The sequence below is a fragment of the Dromaius novaehollandiae genome, chromosome 1, assembly GCF_036370855.1.
Source record: "Dromaius novaehollandiae isolate bDroNov1 chromosome 1, bDroNov1.hap1, whole genome shotgun sequence".
NCBI classification, from domain to species: domain Eukaryota; kingdom Metazoa; phylum Chordata; class Aves; order Casuariiformes; family Dromaiidae; genus Dromaius; species Dromaius novaehollandiae.
Window position 1 is genome coordinate 145,307,779 of NC_088098.1, and position 22,144 is coordinate 145,329,922.

General features: G+C 36.9%; 1 protein-coding gene across 5 annotated transcripts in view; it reads left to right on the top strand.

The window, feature by feature from the left end:
- PPP2R3B (protein phosphatase 2 regulatory subunit B''beta) overlaps nt 1-22,144 on the top strand; it is a 56,406-nt gene that overhangs the window by 479 nt on the left and 33,783 nt on the right. For 3 of the 5 annotated variants that reach the window (XM_064501421.1, XM_026108993.2, XM_064501426.1), the window contains exon 2: nt 1,507-1,957. In XM_064501421.1, coding sequence (XP_064357491.1) covers nt 1,610-1,957 — 348 coding nt within the window. In that variant the 5' untranslated portion in view covers nt 1,507-1,609. Of the gene's footprint in view, nt 1-65; nt 136-1,506; nt 1,958-18,218; nt 18,473-22,144 lie in introns of those variants that run through there. The other 2 variants (XM_026108994.2, XM_026108995.2) reach the window with 2 other exon arrangements.

Consider the following 22,144-nt stretch of genomic DNA (forward strand, 5'->3'; position numbering starts at 1 on the left):
GGGGCTTGGCGGGAGGCAGAGGAGGCTCTCGTGACTCGCTGCCTGTCACAGTACCTGCTGCAGGTGAGGTGGTGGCTGCTGCCCATCCCTCAGCCAGGCTACAGCTCCCTTTCCTGTGCTTCTAAGTCATCGCCGGTATGTTTGCACCCAAAATGCAGGATTTTGTGCGAGCTAAGACTCTCGCAACAACCAGTGTGACTGCCTTCATTTCCCTTTGGGTTTACTAGTTCTGCTAACTGGACTAGTCCAAGACTTTAGAAAGTGTCTGTGTCGTGCTGTACAGCATCACTTTCTTTCCAGCTCAGATAAACGGTACTTTCACTTTGCTGACACAGCAACAAACACTAAGACTACTGATTTTAAAAACTAGCAAAATAACTGGACAGTGAATTTCAGTACTGAGGGGGAAATGATGATACTACTGGATCTGTGGGGGAAAAAATATACCCAATGAAACTGACTAACTTAATCTTTGTGTTATTAGTTAAGCATGAAGGTACACAAAATATCAGATGGTGCAATGTCATAAGGAATTACGGGTCTGCCACTTGATGAAGGCTCAGCTTTGATTTTAATATGACATTTAAGTGCTATGTTACTTCATATTCATCTTAAGGCTTCTTCAGCAAAATATTTTGCACATCTTTTTGGCCTTCTAAATAAGGATCAAATATTTATAAATGTGAAGGCTTCTGAGAGGCTTAAAAAAAGGTGGGGGAAGCACAGGCTTTATTTAAGCTGTACCACTAAGTAATTTGACTGCAGAGCTGGCAATAACAACTTGGGTTCTGTCCTCAGTGCTAAGCTCCAGTCCTCTTGCTTAAAAAAAGAGAAAAGTCCTCGGAAGTGAGCAATTGAAATACAACTTGACTCAAGAATTGGGATAGTATGATTTCAGGTTCAATTGGCTTTAAAAACTGTAAAAATAAATATCAAAATAGGTCAGTCCTTAAAATATCAAATGACTGTGGTACCAAGTAAGCAGATAAATCAAATCCTGAGGCAGGAACTATGGGAATTTGACTGGGCATAACAGCACGAGCTTCAGAATGTAAATTGAGCTTTCAACATTAGCTCTAAATCTCTTGACTGAAAGGCTTGCTAATTCAATCATAACTGTATTGTCACCAAGGCTTTTTGCATAGACTTTTTGTTTATAGCTATTTAGTCCTTAGCAGGTTCAATTATAAGTCTTCTCAAGGCTATTTGTCATAATAAATGTGTATATTAATACATGTTCTTGGGGAACGTTTGTTAGACGTAGCTCTGTTTGAAGTTTAAGTGCAATTTCTTTCTCTCCAATTTCCTTGCTTTACATGGTGTTCTTTTAAAAGAAACTGTCTTGTGGAGTTGACCTTGATTAATAGCTTATACTTACAAAATGGCCATATGTCAGTGTTGTCACATGATATCATGTATTTCGTCACATCAGTTCACATCCTGTGGGAATAAATTTTCACACTTTGTTAAAACAGTATGATTAAATACTATTATTTTTCTTAACAGGAACCTTGACTTCTGTGACAACTTAAAAGGCAAAAAGAATAAATAGATGATTTTCAGACTTATATTTTGAATTTGATCTGACAAAAAGGTAACCTAGTTGAAAATGCCAGCTGGGAAAGTTTTGCAACCTGTACTGAAAATGAAGGTGGATGAACTCTTTTTGTGTTGGCTGAGTCAGCCTGCAACTCAGCTGGCGCTAAAGGACTGCTTGAGAAGTATCAAGAATGAGGAGAAAACTGAGATTACTAATGGAGATTCAGGAAACAGTAAAAATGAGAGATGCACTACTAAAAATTCCAACTCCAAGCAAAGCATATTAGGAGATATCAGGTTACCTTTGGTGTCCTTCAATCCTCCTCATCTTTCTACGTCTCTTCCACTGGCAACTTCAACCAGTCCAAGGAACATTTCTAATATTAGAGGAATACGCAGATCTTCAGGGACTAGAGTAGTAAGTTGGTTTCTTACTTCTTAGAAATATTTGTTTAAATAGAAGTGAATTTGTAGCACTGGTGGGTTATGCAAGTAATTAGTCTCATTGCAGGGGGAGGGGGAGGAGAGAAATGGTACCACAGAACCTGAAATGTCAACTTTTGTGTCACTAGCACTTGGTGACAAAGTAAGTGGTCTCAACTTCCAAGAGACCGTCTTGGCTCATTTCAGCTTTGTTGTTCTTTATAAGCTATTTGTGCCTGACAAAAATGAAAAATCAAGGTTTTTCTATTTCCAGTAATTTTTCTGTCACAAGCAATTGTTTTGATAGTACCATATGTCTCAAACTGCAGAAGGAAAGATACCTTAAATTCCTTATCTGGCTGATTAGTTTTGGTACAGCTACCCTGCTTTTGAGGTATAATTTCAAACATCATGCTATACTGATCTGTGTTGCAACCGATTTATATGTTATGCCCACTTCATTGGATGCAGCATAGATAAGAAAAGATCAAAACAAGTGATGTTACATTCTGAAGGACTCTCTCTCCTGTGTGATAAGGTTAGGCCTAGTATCTGTATTCCTGCATTTCTTAACAGGCATGAACAAACTAGAAGCAGCTGAAAAACTAGAATAGCTATATAATGGCTAAAAATGTGGTTTTCCATGATGTGCTTGTGTCTACTTAGTGTCTAGTGTGTGGGAGTACCTGTATGTAGAATCAGAGGTTGAAAAAGAAGTGATTTTAAAAGCTAAAACTTGGCTGACTAGATCAGGTAATCAAGGCTAACCAGGCTTCATTCATGAAATACAAAGAACATTGTATATTAAAATAAAAAATCTAGCTTTCCTTCAGTCATGGTAGCTTAAAATGGCTATCTGGTTTACTGAACAGTTCAGTTCCTGGCTATCTTTGGTCTAACTCACTTTTGCCAGAGGTAACCCACACCAGTGTTGATGCTTCAAATGCCATCCATGTCAATAACAAGCCCTCCCACTATTAAATATAATCTAATTGTGGATAAGTGTAAGTGTTTATATGCAGTATCTCTGTAAAATACTGTCTTGACTGCAAATATTCCTTTGTGGAATGATACCAGGCACTGTTGTTAGTACAAGACTCAAACTTGGTTCTGTTGAAACTGCATATTAACAAAGTAATTGTTTTGGCACTGCATGGTACACTGAATGCATCCTTTCTGAGAAGATCTTGATTTATAATAGACAATGCTCTCTATGCAAGCCTGTAAACAAAATGCATCCCTCCCCCCCCAGCTGAGACTTTTTTTTAACTTGCAGTTAAGTGTACATCTAACTTCTAGCCCTCTTAACAAACTGTAAAAACAAAACTGGATGTAAAAATCACATGGTGACTGAAACTATGATTACATACATGATGTGCCGTATTTCAAAGGGATTGCTAACAGAGGCATGCTGTTTCTGCTGCGGTACTATAAATTCATATCATTTAATAATGCTGGGTAACTCTTAAGTGGTTACTTAACTCCCAGCCACTCCCCATGCTTTGGTGTCTGACTCAGTCCACTAACCAAACCTCCTGGTATCCCAGTTTCTCCCAGCTTTCTCAGTAGTACCTACACAAATTGCCACTGCATACCTGACACAGTGGAAAATGGCGGTGTGGAACTGATTTGAACCCAAGTTTACTGTTTACATTTTGAAATGCAAGGTTTTCATAGGGAAGTGTGGACAAAAGTGTTAATGGAATGGGAGCCTACCCAGGTTGTTAAGGGTAGAGGATTAGAGCTGAAGATGATTAAGAAGAATATCAGTTAATTCCTGTCTCATACTCCGTTTGCACTGAGTGTGTATTCCTGTATTCTGACCCCCAGGAGTAATAAGATGACTACTGTTTTGCACTAAAACGTTTGACCTAAAGTGTTGACTTGATTTTATATGTATTAATTGTCAAATCTAGTTGGACAACCTCGAGTCTTCAATTCTTAGTTTTGAGATATCACATTTCCAATCTAAAGTTATAGTTGCCTTTAAAATAATGCAGACTTGTATTTCATGCATAATCATTTAATTGCAAATTGATTAGCAAAACATAATTGATGTATTTGTTTCCTTTATGTTCATACATACATTTCCTAAGTTTAGGAAGTTTGCAGACGCTCAGTTTATTTTTATTTCAGGCAAAACCAAACAAATGGAGAGTTTCCATTAGAAGCCTGTGTTACTTGGTGTACTTGATCACTAACTCATGTGTGTTATAATTTCACTAGTGAATCTTGGTTGATTGTTTTAAGTAGACCATTCAAAAGAACTAAAAGAGATTTATAAACAGTAACAGGCTTCACGTAATATGAACTGCATGTGTAGTGCTCAGAAATAACCTAGAGGGTTGGGTTGTTTTTTCAATGAGGTAGGCAGGGGAACGTTCCAAGTAATTAGAAACTTATCTGTGGCTTTATTATTCAGCTGAATTGAAGCTTCAGCCAAAAGATTCTAAATCTTTTAGGAAGTGAAAATTGTATTTGCAGCAGGCATCAGCTTTTGAAATACTACCCAGAGCTACATAATTGCATGTTCTGCCATGACAGTGGGCTTTTTCTTAGATAGCAAAATGTGCCACTTTTCTTTCTTGTACATCCATAAAGCACTCACTGCAGTGTCAAAAGTAATGTTTCTGTTTTTATGCATTTAATCATGGTTCACAAATTGAACTACAATGGTTTTATCCACTTCATTTGAGTTTAAATAAGTTTGAGATCATGGTCATGTTTCTATAAGTGGAAGGAAGTGTTTCAAATGGCTTTCTAAAAAGGAAAGCTTGTACTATAGCTCCAGTAATCCAGGTTTAAATAGCATTCCTAGAAAAGATGTTAAAAATTAATATGCTTAGGATTGTGTGCCTGAGCATGATACCAGGAAAGGGCTTTTGCATCCAATCATAAACAGCTGGCAAATGAGCTCCTTTAGGACTATATAAGTCAACTTGGGTATCTTCTTATTAAAGCTTTTCTTACTGTATACAGAAATTCTTGTAATGCAAAGCAAAAGCAGTGAATTCATTTTGGCAGCATACTTTTTTTTTTTTCAATGTCATTGGGCTGAATCCCTAAGTTTGATTACTGGTAAAGTTGCTGTGCACACTTTCCTGTCTCTTGAAATGCTCAGGCTAAAGCTTTTCTGAAGAGCATCAGACAATATATAGATACTAGATAGGTAAGTACAAACATATAGAAAACTCGGCTTTCTTGCTATCGTTTTCTGTAGTTGTTACAAAATCAAGTCGTGCAAAATGAGAAGCATTCTTGGAACATAAGTCTCAAAATTAGTCAGATATTTATGCTTTAATACCTTAATTGGTAGTATGTGAGCAAAATAAAAACCAAGTTGGTGTTTTGATGGCAACTGTTAATATTAAAAGTACAGCGTTTGGCAACTGTATTCAGGGAGATCTTTTCTCTCTTTTAGAGATTAGCATTTAATTGAAGTTTGAGGGTTATTCTTTTATCCAAATTCAGAAGTTTTCAGGTGTTTTTGCTGAAACGCTAATGCCTTAGTATAGGAATTTGCTGTCTTTCAAAACAGTTGAAGCTCTCTGCTGATTAGCAAGTCCCAAATACTTTCTTGGATAATGAAAGAGCCTACATTGTCTTTATGTTAAAGATGAACAAGAAAACTAAAGTGCTTGAAATGGGATGTTTTCATCTGGACTGGGCACTTAAAGCTAGGTTCTGGAAAAAAAAAAGTTCATAGTGGACTGTTGGCTTAATAGGTTTTGGATTCCTGGCAGCACTGAACCAGGAAAATTCATCTTACAGTGTGTTTTGTTTAAGGTTTTCTTTTGTTTTTTTCTTTAGGGGAAGTACTTCCCCTTTGCTTGTATGGTGTTGCTCACAGGGAGGTCAGGGTCTGACTGCATCCATTGCGCAAACACAGTAATTGCAAAGTTCTGGGGATCTTGGTTATGTAACATAAAGTGCTTGCTAGCACTAACAGTATTTTGCATGTACACTCATGACTTGTATATGCTAAATGTGTTAAAATAAAAGCAAATTAGAGACATAGATCTCAACATTTAAGTTTCAGAATGACTATTTAGAAGAGTGCATTGTTGTAAAGAAAGGAAATTCTGGAGATCTAACTTTTCCAAACTTGAGGAATAGTTGTGTCACAGCTTTCTTCTAACCCTTATCACTCCTGTACATGGATTTAACAGTGTATTTGGTACTCTAGATTATCTTAAACACGTGGAGAGTACACAATTGTACACTGTTCATCACACTGTCAAAAATGCCAAGCCTTCAAGCCTCAAAGATGCTGCAGGCAAGATGTTTAATCCTAACCAGCTGTTGTGCAGGGTATCTAGGGAAACTATTCGCAGAATTCCCTATGGGCATTTTGGGGAGGGTATAGAGAATGCGATATGATCTGAAGAAGTTTGCAAAGTTATTTTCCATTTTCTGCAGGGGCAGCCTTTGGTATAAAGGTACTTCTTGGGTTGATTTCCATGTATCTTTTGCTTGATAACTATACTATTCCTGTTTGTTATCCTGTGGTGATTGTTAAAACTCATTGCCCTGTGTTTTGGTACTTTTTACTGCTTTATTATATTGTTGTATAGCTTTTTCATCACCATGTTTCTTCCCAAATTTTTGTTACCACTCATGTACTACTAGAATCCCTCTTAGTTTAAAGTGAGACTGGAGTACAACCTTTTAACATTAAGACAAAGGTTTGAGTATAGTAACACTAGCAGTCACTTACTGGAACAAAAGAACTCTTCTGATGGCTTGAGGTAAAGGATAGCAAGGTTTAGATCTGTAGCCTTAGACCAGTGGTGGGCTGTCTCCATGTTCTGCAGATCTGCTGCAAGGTTGGGGGCGGGGGGAGGAACACTCATCTTCTATTAACAAGGAGAGAAACTGCTCTTGAAACATTAGGTAAGAACAAGAGGAATGACTGCTTAAATCCTGCAAGCTTTCACTTCAGTGATTATTAAATTTTGATGTCAGTCTTGACACTTCAAGTGTGTAGTTTGTACACTTTCTCATCTGAATTGCTACCTACTGTACTCCTAATACTAGAAGCAATGTTAACTACAAAGTCTGGATTACATTAACTGTATTAGCACTGCACCACACACCAAATCATGCTGTGCAGAATTGAGTGTGGTCTAGTACATATGCTCCCTAACTCACTATTAACCAAAGCTAGTGTTAATAGTGCTGTCTCCCATCACTAGCTAGGGAGGGGTGATGGACTTGGCTTCCAACTTAAGCCTGTGACTTGAAGCCAGACTCTAAATAACCTGGTATCAAACTGATGTACTTTTATGATGATAATGGGGTACTATGACAGATGTCAGCACTAACATGTTCACAATAAAGGTCATTCTATGGTGCTAACAAGGGAAGGACAGTCCAAAGTTCATATTAAGGTCTGGAAGAATGTAGCTATAAAGGTATTCCTAGAAAAGTGTTTAGTCCCAACTGTGATGAAATAATAGTCAACACAAGCAGTACCAGTAGTATGTTGTGTTATTTTTCTTAAGCTTTGCTGTGCTGAATATCCTGGAACAGAAGAATCATTTTTCTGATTAAAGAACCAACTATTCGTTTTATGTATAAATGACAAATTGAAATTATTCACTGTTATAGCCTCTTGGTATGGTTTTCTTGATCTCACTGCATATAAGGCCCTGGGACATAAATATTGCACTGGTTTTAGAAGTAATAATACTAATTCTGTTTATACACTGTGCTTTGTTAGATGAAATAATAATCTCTTGAGTAATCCTCTTTCAAAGTGGCAATTGCATTTGAAAGAGATGATAATTCTCTCATATTGGAAATGCATAAATAGTTCTCATATGCTCCTTCCAATCTTACAGAGTTTTTGTAATTTCTAGTGCTGAAAAAATTGAATTCAAAATTACACTTGGCTTTCTTCAAATTTAAAATTCACCTGAATTGTGACACAGGACAAATTCAAATGTTTGGATGAAACTGATTAATCATGGGCACTCTTTGCTTTGTGAGTAACTGTCATTTAAAAGCAAAGAAACAAAACAAAAAGCTTAGTTATGTGAGAACATTACACTCAAAAATACTTCTACTTACTTCTCAATGTGCAGTTCTTATTCAAAACACTTGAGTTTAATTATAGTCTTACATCAATCATAGAAACGGTTCACTGATCTAAGAGATGGTCAATCCGAGAAGAAATTAAATATTGAAATAAGGAAACACCCCCCTTTTTTTCTTCTTGCCACCTCCTCCCCTGCCCCCCCGCCCCCCCCAAAAAATGCAAGAGACTCCACAGCAGGAGAATCCCTCACAGCCTTTGAAAATATTTCCATGTGCCCTATGCTTTCTCCATCTGTAAGAAATGAGTTTGAGGCCAAAAGAATGTATGGGCTTAGTTGAATATAAAACAATTAACACAGTTCCTCTGGTGAACTAGTTTGTAGGTTGATGGATGTAGTCAGTGATTGCACAGAATTTTTCAGGGAGCCATCTTATGGCAAAATCTACAAAATACTATCTGGTCATACCACACAGCTCAGCCTCTCAAAATTGGAAGCTTTGCACACCCAACAGTCTTGAAGAATTCAATGAAGATTAGGCAATTTATGTAGCTGCATTGATTTGAGGAAGATACCAGTTAAGCTCTTCCTGTTTTCTGCAGCCCACAACAAATGGATATTGAATTTATTGTTCTAACTGTGGCATAATATGTAAATAACTTTTGTGCTGGGTTGGGTGGTTGTTTTCCTGTTGTATTTAAGCTAATTGGAAGGTACTAAGGTAAGGTTGGTTTGTATTCTGCTAACAACAAAGACAACGTACAATTACTCCATAGCAAGCTAATCAGCAATGAAGAGATGTTTTTACAAGTCACTGTTGCTACTTCATTGTATTAGATGTGCCCATTTCCCTTATTACTTGCTGTTCTGTTTAAAAAAAATAGCTGGAAACTTTAGAGCCGCATGCATGCACCATTAGTTGATTGCAGGTACTTGCAGTGATATTGGGCTCTTAAGACTGTTGGGATATGTGGTTAAATAACCCCATGCATGCTGTTTAGTCTGACTTCATATGGAAACTAGTCTTACATATTTGTTCTATGCATACCTTACTAGAAATTTTGGAAAAAATCAGCCAAAAAGCAGACAAAAGTTGGAAGACTATAAAACAATTTTCACCATGCGGACAGAAACAGATATCCAGGAAAAATGCAGGGAGAGACCATAGTGGGTGACCAATAGAAATGCTGCAAAACTATCTACAAAGGGAAGACAAGCTGTACATACACCAACAATGAACAAGCTTCAACTGGGCTTTCCTATGTTGATGCTAGCTTGACAAACCAAGGCTTGTGGAGCTTATCAAACTGCTTGACTCAATCTGTTTATAACATTTTATAAAATTAGGATAATTATTTCTAAACAGTTTTATTCCTTTAGAAGCTAGATCTGTATTGATAAACAGCGCACATTCTTGATTTTGATAAACATTGCTACCAAATGCAATCACCGCTAATGTGCACTGAATACCACTTTTCCTTGTTATATACTTCATTGTCTATGAAATCAAGCAAACTATTTGAAATTAAATAATACTGAAGGCACTTAATGGGCTAGATTTTTTTTCTTCAGTATGGTAATAATCTCATTCCATTTACAGCAAATACTTTAAAGTCTTCAGTTATGACTTAAGATTTTAAACAGATCCCTGACTTAATGGTCTGACTTGCTGTTTAATACTATATAATGTCACCTAAAATATCAATTAGATGCTTATTTATCAAGCAGCAACTGAAGTTTAAGCTTAGGATTTTAGAAAGGTCTTCTAGAATGTTTGGAAGATACTGAGACTTCATATCAAAACCTTCAGTGATGGAGAATCAAGCAAGCTGCTAGTCAAGAGTACTGTTGCTGTTCTGGCAATGTTTTAGCATTAGTATACCTCTCTAAGTTGCCTTATTACTTAAGTCATCTTTTTAATCTGTATGTAATTTTTGCCCTTGTGGTCGTTGTCATGGATGCTAAAGTTCAGCTAGTTACGGGCTTTTTTGGCTTGCCTTCTTTCTTTCCTTTGTCCATACCCTGCTTGCAGGCTTGTAAGTGACCTTTCATTTAGCTCTGTGTTTTTTGTGTTTTTTTTAAAAAAACTAAAAATTGTTACCTTGTGCTCCTTATTAACCAGTGTAACTTCTCTGTTGCTATTTTTATTACCTCTCAATCTCCTATACCTGGATGATTTCATATCAATATATGATGAACACCATAGTGTTAGGCCAAGAGTAAATCTTTATAGGATTCCTATCAGGAACTGCACTACTGGTTGGTAAATTACAGTTAACTTTCATGTGGGAGGAGTCCATATCTTAAGCTATCCTGATTTGTTTTTGTTTTTGAAATCTGGAGCAAAAGCATATGCAGGAAGATGATATGCAGCTCTAATTCACCCAAAATTACTGTTCTGTGATTTCAGAGACTAAATTACATGTGGTGTTAGTCTGTGGTGTTTTAATTAAAGTAGCATTTAATTAAAAGTATTTTCATATACGAATCATTCTAGTTTTGAAAACAGTGAAATTCAAAGGTAGAAATGTGTTTGTGAAAGATTAGTTGAAAATTCAATTCATGTCAAAATGATGAAGTGCTGAACAGCTGGTGCTATGTTTAAAGTAGTTCTTGGTGGACAGTTAAAGTACATGAATGACAACACTTTATACACTAGATTACTACGTCAATTTCTAAATTAAGGTGATAGAAGGTAAATAATGCCAATCTAGAAACAGCTAAATATCCAAAATGGTCTCTGTAAAGTTGCATAGTACTAGACTCATTATAAACATCTATGTCTTCTGTAGGAAAATCTCAAAATGGCATTCTGTATTAGGTTAGACTGACTTGTCATTTCATGTTATTCTGCTATTCTGAGACTTACCTTGATAAAGTTACAAATGCACATTTTGTGGACTGTAGCTTCTTCTGTAGATAGTAGTCTCTGTAGCATGACAGTTCATGTAATTTTTTTTATTTAAAAAAAGCATTCTAGTAAGCAGGGATAACTTTAATTTGTATGATGCATACTAGATATTTTGATTATATCTAACTCTGCTCAGTAGCTACCTCAGTGGTGTCATTTAAGGTGTTGCTGATTTTCATGTTCTGAGGATATTCATGATCATCTGAAGATCATGAATAATAAGTAGGTTCCAAGTGTACAGCATCATTCCAACAACCTGTTTCCATTAAAACTCTGATATGCACAAGTAAATAAAATGTAAACTGCTAATGTTTTCCTTAGGTGGCAGAGAATGAGAATTGTTCTGAAAGGGATAAACTATCCATTAACAGTCAGGCTTCAGTTTTATAGTAGCTGGTGTTGACACTTGCTGAAGTTAGTCTGCCAGATGCAGTTAGCAATCTAAAAAGGCCCATACTGCTTCCTTGGAGTCCAAGCAGTGTAGTCATAGCAAGGTGACGTGTATCTTATCTTGTTTATAATCTGATAACAACCCATGGCATGGTGTACATACCTGGTGCTGTTTTGGTAATGCAGAGAATACGATCAGCCCATCCTTCCTGGGCTACCAGCATGACCATGTCTCTCATCTAACTGGCGTCTTTTAACTCGCCATCTTGCCTCCTTAAAATTCTGGATTCTCTGGGTAACTGTGGAAAGAACTTCTAGGTACAGCTCTGTCTCTACCAAGAGTACTGGAAAATTAAAATAGCGCTCATTAAAAAAGGCATGCCTATGCAGGAATTCTGTGTTCCTTAATTCTCTGCATGTTCTATAGGGAAGTCATTGCACCCTCCAAGAAAAAAAAAATGCATCTAGATCCAGGTTCTCACATGGATGAACTTCCTTCTAGGGCCCAAACTGTTAGGATCAGTTTCCCCTTGTGAATGTAGATATCTTAACTACACAATGACAACATCTTGCAGCTCAATGATGTAGTACGCTATACTCAAAATGCTGTTAAAGCAATCAGCTTAGGTAGCTGGGAGCTATTTCCTTTGCACTGGTATGAGCATCCTAACATGATTCCTTGTATGATATAGACATACTAGACTCTGACTCACTTGGGTTTTGTCAAGGGACTGCTGGGCAAACTGTTTGGGCTCTGAGCCTTAAAGGAGTGACACTTTTATCCAAAGTAGAATTTATAATAGTAATACCTTCCCATTCTATTCAGCTCCCAAGCTTACTGTCCTCTTGTTCTCCTCACATGTAGAGCATCTTGAAATGGGAAGACATTGGCAAAAAGCAAGTTAGACAAGCATCTAAAGAACTGGGAAAACTGCTTATTTGGAATCCCATTAAATTCCTTTCCTTAATCACTGGTATGAGGTTATATACTGAGCCCTAAGGGTTGACCAGTTTCAGTCTTGTGTGTCCTTATCTCAGGATAGAGCCATGGGATGGGGCAATGAATAGAAAAATCAGTATTTGTAAAATCAATATTGAAAAATCAATATCAATGTGTTTTGCTTGAGTGGGTCAACTTGTTGATAGCCACTAATGTTCTTGGTCGCTTAGGCTGTTATCTGGATAAAGAGCAGGTTTTTTTCTTTGCTACTTTCCATTTATTCTTGTGTTTTCCCATTCTCTAGAAATCTCATGTTTTAGAGTACCTGTGCCGCTGAAGTTCAAGGTCAGTAAATCTTACTACATGTTGCAGTCTCCTGAGAAAGGAATGTCTTGTTTACTGCTCATATAAAATAACACTCTTGGATGACTGAGACCTTAGGAAAGCTCCTTTCCTATACAGAGGTGGTTTCTTCCACAATGGCCTTTTTGAAAACCTTGAGGGGAAGTTTAAGAATTATTTCCAAAGTAAATCAAGAATGACAGTGCTTCTTTTGTTTTGACTATATCAACACTGGGAGTTGCTATATATAATCCTAAGCAGAGAGGTACTACAGATGCTACCAAGTGAGCCTAAGTTGTTTTTATCACTTTGTAGATCATAGAATCAAATCTGACTGAAATAAACATTGAGAAACCTTCTGATCTTTCCAGTTGCTTTTATGCTATACCTTGGGAACTGCTGATACAACAGTAACCCACAATCTACTTTTCTGCAAAGTTAAAGATCTTCAGACTAGTGTAAATAATGCAACTACCCAGCTAGCGTTGTTTTTTGGGTTAGAATTCTGTTAGAAATTTGGATTGGTCTAAGAAGTTGGAAATGGCTAATTATCCCTCAGATATCTAATACTGATCCAAATAATGGGGTGTATCTTACAGCTTCCTTATTACACTTGGGTCAGAGGCAAAAATAAATGCTATGCATCTCTCTTGCCAGTGAGACCCAATTCTTGTCCCTCATTAGGTGATAGTGTAAGATATGTCTTTCAGAGATACACTTTTCATCTTGAAGACAAAGACTAGGTATAACTTCAGTCTTATTATTATCATTTTTAAATAGGCTAACACATCTGCTCTTTCTATAGCCACTTAATGGTTTTTATTTGCCTTTCACTTTCTCTACTGTGGAGACTACAACTGTCCTGTTAGTTATATACTTAAGTAGCACGTCATAGCTGAGTGTAGAATCCTAGCTGAGTTTAAGGCACTCTCACACAAGATACAGGAGATCATTCTCAAAGGTACCACATGCTGTGAATACCATTCAAACAGTATGTGCGTACATTAAAGTTACAACAGCTACAAACACAGGAGATGCTTGTTTTTAGTATTATAGCACTCAGTTCTGATTTTGCTAATTACTTCCAACTTTGTAAAGAATATTGACTGGACTTCATTGAAGTTCAGTATACTAATTTTGGTTTTGGAGTGCACTTAGCAAAGATTATTCTGAATTCTGACTTTTTTTTTTTTTTGCCCTGAAGTGTTAGCCCAGTTCTTCCACGTGCACTGCAACACAAATGTATCTAAGTCTTTTACATTGATATTAAAAATAGAATAGGGCTGAAGACAGACTCTACCTCTTACTCTAGACCTAGGTATCTTGCATTTGTTGTTTGCTTCATCCATTGGGTCAGTTACCCTGATAATGGGATTAGATTGGTTTGTTTTGATGCTGGTAAAGCTGGTGGCTTATTTTCACTTCTACAGTAGTTCTCTCTGAGCTGGAGATCAAGGAACTCTGTAAATGAGGTCATAAGTAATACCCTTCTTTGAAGCTTATGATTGGATTTAAGTTTGAGTCCAGTGGAAGGAGTCCTGTGCTAATCAAGTGACAGGAAATAGCTTGTGAATGGTTGTTTTCAGTTATTAGAATGGGTTGTTCAATAACTAGTTCCAGCATCTTTCATTATATCAAAGACCATGTGTAGACTGTCTGGTCTAGAAATAACTCCTGGTAATATTAAGTAATGGTGATAGTCTGGTCACAATCTTAAGACTAAGGCAAAAAAAAAAAAAAAAAAAAAAGCATTTCAGTTTTTCCTGTATTGTTTGTTTGTCTTTGTGATATAGCAAAGAATTGCTTTTGTTTGTCTTCTAGTATATTTATGTGATTTTTGTCTGTGTCTTTCCTGCTTCATACTGGTTGGATTTTAGTTAACATTGTTAGCTGCTTGAGTTCCTTTTTGTTTGTGGTGTTGAACTATTTGCTGGTGCTAGTAGTGCCTTTTTTCCCACTTTAGACATCTGAAAAATACCTTTAGTAATAAGTTAGTTGTGCTCTTTCATCTTTTTTTCCTGTATTGAGAAAGATGTTACACTGCCTTAGTTATCTTAACTGCTCTTTTCTTCCCCTCATCAATCAGTTACTTTCTGAAAGGCAGGAAGTTATGCAACTAGCATAACCCTTCATGTTCACTGTAGTGGAGATAGGAAAGTTCCCTTTCCACAACTAACCCAGGATCTACTCTCATTTCTGCAACATTGCAGGCTGAGGGATTCAATTAGGTTATATGCTGTTGCTATTAGGCCTGTTCAGTCAGCCTCATTTAAGCACTTGTCTCCAAAGGCTGAACAGGCTTCCATCATATTCACTCACATGGGCTGAAATCTGGGCCCTAGCAACTAAAGGTTTTGTATGCAGTAAATGAGTGCATCTCATTACATATTTAATTTCCTGTTTTCTTGGAAATTTTCTGTAATCTGGCTATTTCCTTAAGACTTAAGGCCAGTTCCCTATAAGCTTCTAAGACTTTAGATCTAATATCAATATATGCTTCTGGCAAGAAACTGCACTTTTTAGCCAAATATTTAATGTTTTTTCAGATATTGCAGTTTTCTAATTCTTCCACATTAACCAAAACATTCATAATTCTCATCTATAACTTGCATACTTCTGTGCTACAGCCACACAAATATTGCACTGCCGTTGTGCATGTTCAGATCCCTGTGCAGTTGTGGGTATTAAAGTGGTAAACTCTTCAACCACAATCTGTTGAGTGAGATCCATTCATAGTGTGTATCTCTAGCTTTGGAAGGAAGCTTTAAGCAGGCATTTTCCCCTCTGTTTATCTAGCTAATAATAAGCTGCCAGGATACTTGCATAGCTTCATGGCTGGCATCCAGCCCTTCACCCAGGAAAACATTTTGCCTTAGCTTTCTCTAGAGAGAATTCTGATTTCAGATTAATGGAATATTATACTGGTTCAGTCTGGATAGAAATGTATTTACCCCATCCCCTGTGATGAATTTATAGCTAAAAAAAGTTAAAACTGATCTTATGGAGCTCTTGACCATATTGCTTTACAAAAGCTCCTATCTCCTTAAGCGTGGCAAGACAAAAAACATTTCTGTCCAGATGGTAAAAGGGGGGTGGCTAATAGCTGTCAGAGTACTTACCTTTCAGTGTATCGTGACTAAATGCTTCCTCACATGTGGATACTTCATATACTGCAACCTGTACACTTTTGAAAACTATACTGCTTACAGGCATATAAACAACCACTACGTTTGAAACCAGACTAGTGACAATAGAGTTAATACAGTATTAGGTTACCAGTAGGATTGGTGTAACCTCTACCTTGGTCAGTGAAATGATACTATGATAATGAAATATAGAATATTCAGAATATTGAATATAATAGACTGATAAGTCATGACAGACTCTGAACTTCTTTTGAGAAATGGAAAGAAATGCACAAGCCTATTCTTAAAAGTCAGTTCAGAATACCCGTTTCTTACTGAGGCTCCTTCATGAGATTCAGGTGAACTACCGCTTCAGTCTTGCAGCTTAGCTTTTCATGTGGCAGTTGGTTGTCTTAGTGACATGCTACAGCCACTTCAAACAAGACCATAAACTTGGTGAACTGGAGTACATCATGTTGTGATAAGGGATGAAAATAGTAAGCAACTTAGGTGAGAAGATATCTTTGCTTACATATTTTGTTCTGTAAAGTAAGGCCTATTTTGCCTAACCTGAAATGCAGTCTGCCTTGCATGTGTGCAGTGCAACCTTCCTGACCTTCCCCAGACATCTTAGATTGGAGCTAGGATTCTTCTCCTACTCTAACATCTCACCCTTTCGTCTCAAGTTCCAGGCGTGCTCCTGCTGTGCGCTGTGGTCCTGGCTCCCCTCTGGCTTTTATTTGGCCAACCAGGTTATCATAGGTTACTTGATTTAATCTTCCTAAAAGACAGTGAGCATTAGCCAGTTTTGCTCTGTGCAGTTTGACAGTCTGGTCATGCCAATCACAACACGTCTGACTCTTGCCTAGTCAATTCCTTTCCTCCACTTCCGAAGGAGATGAGTATCTTCATAACAAGTTGTAACAAGGAAGCAGATGGGGAAAACTAAATACCAAATTGAAAACAAGCTTTCCAGCTTCATTTATTTCCTGATAGTTTGTGATTTAAGCTAAAAAGGATCCAATTAAAACAATAATGTTTCACTGGTACCTTTTCACAGTTTCCTTTTTTGTGAATCTCACGAGATTATGGTTTTTTATATATTGTTGTATGATAGAAAGGCTATGAATAGATGAATGGGGGTAAAGATTACAAATGAGGACAGTGCTGGGGTAAAAAAAAAATGTAGTCCAGTAATGGAAATCTGGAGCTCAGTGGTGAAATAGTTGTTTTAGTGTTTCTTGGGTTGTGTACGGCTTTATGTAACCAAGACAGTGGCCTTATCTAAAGGACGAGGGATCAAAACAAATGGAGAGATGTGGCTAGTCTTATTCTATGTATATTAGTAACTGCATTCATGCATGACAAGGTACAGATATTAAGCAGTTATCGTATCAGCGTCTTAGAAGTTGGGGGTAGTAAGAGTGTTCACAGCTTGAATTGAATTCTAAGTGTTGCCATCCTTGTGTTAAGTCTAATGGGGATATTTGAAGTAACTTCATCCAAATAGTAGCATTTCTTAAAGGCTGCTATGGTAAAAGCATACCTATTAAAAATGTTAAAAGCTTACCATTTACCATTTAATGGCACTAAAATGGTAAAAGAGGAAGGGCAGAATGTCACTTTAAATGCAGCAAAAACTAATCAGGCTTCTGTTTCAGGGAAGAAGATTGCTGTGGACTAAAACTTACCGTCACTCCCCCACAAAGTGTATTTGAGGTTCAATAAACTGAAAATAGAGCAGAATGGATAGTGTTATTGAAATGTGATAGGAATGCAATCTAATATTTCTATGTTAATGTTTGAGAATCCTATTTAAGCAAGAAAAATATGTCCTGACAGCTTCCCCCCCCCCCAGGTTTTCTTGTTAAATTGTTGATATTTTTAGCATAGCTTCTCTGCAAAACATGATTAAAAAAGTATTCCATTGCAGTAACACTTGCCTCTTATTTCTGTTAGCACTTTCTGCCTTAACATTTGAATCAGAATCTTGCAATACAATAACTTACATTTAAATTAATGTAAAAAAACCTTCTATTTCATGAAACAAGGAGAACCATGCCCTGAAAGTTTGTCTGTACTTTATTCTGCTGTTGCCTTCATTTTCCTAATGTAATAGGGTTCCTGCTAGAGGGCTGAAGAGCTTAAAAGGAATTTAATTACTGTATAATAAGCCTTATCCTTTGGTGAGGTACTTCACTGAAGCTAGACAGTGAGTGTTTTGTGACAGAAGGAAAAGCCGGGGGGAGGGGGGGGGAGGAAGCTACAAAATGACCACGGCTAGCCTCTTTGCATTCCTCCAAGGCTTGCTTTTTTTAAAATTGGAAGCTGCTTTTATAGATGCTCTTCTAAACAGGTTTGTTTCTTTCCATACTATCCCATTTGGTCTTTGGAATGCATGTACAAAAGGGCAGGCCCCCAAAGTGACTTTCCAATCTGTTTTTGTGATTCCAGCCAAGTTCCCTTTAATGTATGGAGCAGGCGAAGTTGAGCTGACTCTCTTAGAGTATCACAGAACTCGGGCGCAGCTGCTGCTTTAAGTGGCACTGTGTGATAATAGAACAGCTCTGCTATTTACTGGGACTCAAGTGCCTGGACTGGCACACAGAGACATTATATGAAATCCGAAAGCATGAGGATAAAGGAGATTTCCTTGCGGCAGGATCCTGATCTAAGAAAGGAGTTGGCATTGCTAGCTCGAGGATGTGATTTTGTTTTACCTTCTAGATTCAAGAAGAGACTGAAAGCTTTTCAGCAGGTCCAGGTTTGTCTTTCAATTTTTATATAATTAAGTTTTTGTCAGCTGTACCTTCATAAGAACCCAAACTTCAGGAAATACATGGAAGTTCTTCCTCAACTAGCAGTATTTCAATAGTCTAGTCCATATATGGTCTCTTCTTCTATCTTCTAGAAGCCTGAGCAGGTAGCTCTGCAAACCATTAAGAAAACGAGGAAAGCACTTTGAGCCATGTAGCGTAGATAAAAGTATGATGTTTGCACAGGGGCATATGAAAGAAAGTTGTTATACTTAATGCAATTAGACTGTTAAAGGCTATTTTCTTTAATCTGCATACTTATAATCTGCATGCATTTCTCCAGGGGGTTTAATTTACACTTTACTGAAACTGGGCATATAAAACCCAATAAAGTAGGCTGTAGCTTTACTAACTCAAACAGAATATATTAAAAGGTTCATTCATATTCACCTAATGATCCTGAATTCCTTTATGTTGTATTTTAGACTTTGTATTTGGATAAGTCATTGCTACATGGTTCACACATCTGCCTCTTTGTTTTGCAACAGTGAGTTAAATCCACCATTTTAAAGAGAGCTCATAATTGAAAATAGAAGCATTTTAAATGCATAATAAGTAGGAAAACTACTTATAATCTCTTTGGAACATTTACTCTATCTTTGGGGGGGGAGGGGAAAGCTTGCAACTGTTTTATAGGAGAAACTAAAAGTTAATAATTGCCCGAACATGCCTAACTTTTTCCTCTTTTGGAGGTATGTGAATGCATTCATTTTGTCCTTATCTTACCCTCACCACTAATCCATGTACTAAAGGTGTGTCGAACAGCGATGTAATATATTATGCATGACATCTTTACTTTTTTTTTTTTAATTAAGGAGAGTTTGGCAATTAGATACAAATTACCTTGTCTTAGGATTTCTGGCTTTTAAAATCATTCTAAATATAGCCTGCCACTTAATTTTGATTTCAGTGTGCTAGTGTCCCTTTCAGGTGACCTTCAAGAGTGGGCCAGAGCCCTGTGACACTAAAAATGTGTTAGCCTTCTACCTACTACATGAATATTTCAAATTTGGTTCAGCTGAGCCGTATTAGGATTGTGTGTTCCTCTGTGCAAAGCAGATTTCAACAACTGGTCTGTCTGTTTTAGTCCATTTGGCACAAACTTGTGAATGGAAGGGTTTTACAACTCTAATCTTTTATGTTGAACACTGGAGACAGAAAGGAACTTGTTACTGGAGGCAGCCAGAAGAAATGAAAATGCTACCTCAATTACCCAAAAGTAGCAGTATCAGTTGATACTTAGGCATGTTGGAGCCTGAGGCAGGTTTAGTCTAGTCATCGTACCCTGTTGTAAACAGACTATTGCCTTTTGTCATGCCCATTAACTTCATCTATCTTTCATCAAATTACAGTTGTACCACTTTCACTTTTACAAGGCTTTTTCGTGTTGAGCTGGAAAAGCTCTCTCTCTCTGTAGTATGATCATGCATATGTGCAAGCAACTACATACTTCAGAAAACAGCTTGTCTTATCTGTAGGTTTTTTCCTGTTTTAGCGTGTTGCCAGCTGCAAGCTTACAGTGGAGATAGTGAACAAATATTTTTCACTTTTAACCAGTCTTACACTTTTAGGGGTAAATGACAGTTGTTGATTAACGTATGTTAGAACACTTAACTGTATTATAGACAAAAATCTGTGGGCAGAACAGACTTAAAAGCAGTGAAAAACTAAACCTGGTGTTTATGTGCTCAATTTGATATAAAATACTTTACTTGAGCTTCCATTTTAAATGGTGCTTTGATTCTACTTCATGACTTTAAGAAGACCTTTTTGAAAGTACCTTGAAAAGCAAAATATGAGTGCTGGTAACTCTTGATCTTGAAAGAAGTTTGATATTCTTTACCTGACAGTTCATACTAATGTTAACTTCAAATTGTGTGTCATGGGTTAGATGCATTTCAAAGAGTGGTAGTCATCTTTGTTGAAGAAATCTCGTGTTGAAATTAAAGACTGCTTAGAGCTTTTCTAGAATAACTTGAAATTTTTTTCTCATCTCAGTTGCTGAACTTCACTGACACTAGAGGACCTGTTTCCCTGGAATACTGCCTTTCAGACAGAACAGTTCATAAATCTGATGTAAAATTAGAATGCTAAAATCAAGCCAGAATAGAAGCTAGTCTGTCTTGTCTTAAATTAATTTTAGAAATTTTTATATGAATGCAGTTTCTGCATTTTGTTGGACAAATGCTAGTTTTTCCTTAGGAGGTTTAGTGCTGCTAGACATAAACTCCTCAAATAAAAAATGAGTAACAATGGTGTATGGCAGTATAACATGTGGCTAAACATCTACTTTGCGGCTGTTTGGAGTGACTGGGTCTTGCACAGGTTCTAGGAGTTCTGAGTCAGTGGCCTTTTATGTAGAACTGGGCCACCTAAGTAGTCCCCTGCCTTTTCAAAAGGCATTCGTTGAGTCTAGCAAATGAAGTTTTATGGAGATATTTTAATAGACTGAAATAGGACTGTTGGCAAAGTGGGTAGCTCTGTAAAGTGGTGGGACAGGCTGTTTCTCAGTGGTTGCTTTTATCTATGAAAATTGATAAAACTAAGCTAAATGGGGCTTTCCAGAAAGAAGATCAGTCAAAATAAAGATAAAATAATGCTCAACTCTTGAAAATATTATCTATTACTTTGGGCTATTGAAAAATTTTTAATAGGTACTTCTGAACAGAACTTTACTATCCCTCTTATATATAAATAATGTAAGGAGACTTCTTTTTTTATACAATTTTAACATCTGCAGAATATAGTGAACTGGAAATGTAATACTTGCAGAGGCACTGTATCAATCATGCACATCAATTTCTCTGAAACTTTGGAGTGAGAATCACCATATGTCAACTATACTGGTAACTTAAAGATGTGAACTGAAAGTCTTATTACCTGCTCATAGCTGAGTAAGTGTTTTGCTCAACAGCTGATGACATCTCTACCTGTGAGAGCTGGAGTATAAGCAATGTCATTAGCCAGCCTGTGTGAAGAAAATCATATATGAAGTTGGAAACAAAATGATAACAGAATAAATCACATCTGTGTGCAGTCTGACATTTATACTCATATAGCTTGGTATTTGCCAAACTAGGAAAATAGGTATTTTTGCTATTTAAAGGCTGACATCACTTTGTAAAACAGTTCAGTTCCAACTTTGAAACTAGACTTTTTTAAAGCCAAATCTATTTGTGTTGAGTAGCTTTAATGAGATGATTTAAAAAAAAATAAAATGGCCAAAGCTTTGCATTAATCCTTGGAATTTAGGGCCAAACCTAAAGATCTGGCACTGTTAAGATATTATTAAAAAAAGGCTGCTACTTATCTGCTGTTACTACTTGGTGATCCCTATAGTTGTATGCGTCACACCTCAGTGTGGAAATGGAGAACTACCAGTTCCACGACCACCTGTTACTGATACTAAATGCTGCTTACACAAGCTATTTATGTCAGTTGTATGTGAAATATTTCTTCAACTTCTGCACAGTGGCTCAAAAGATTAGCTTTCCTTCTGAGTCAAGTAAGCTGCCTAGCTTAAGTGCCTCTCGATCATTTTCCCACTCCTCTGTTACTAAAATGCTTTTTTTTTGTGGCACATTCAAGGCAGCAACAAATAAAGAGCCTGTAGATATTAA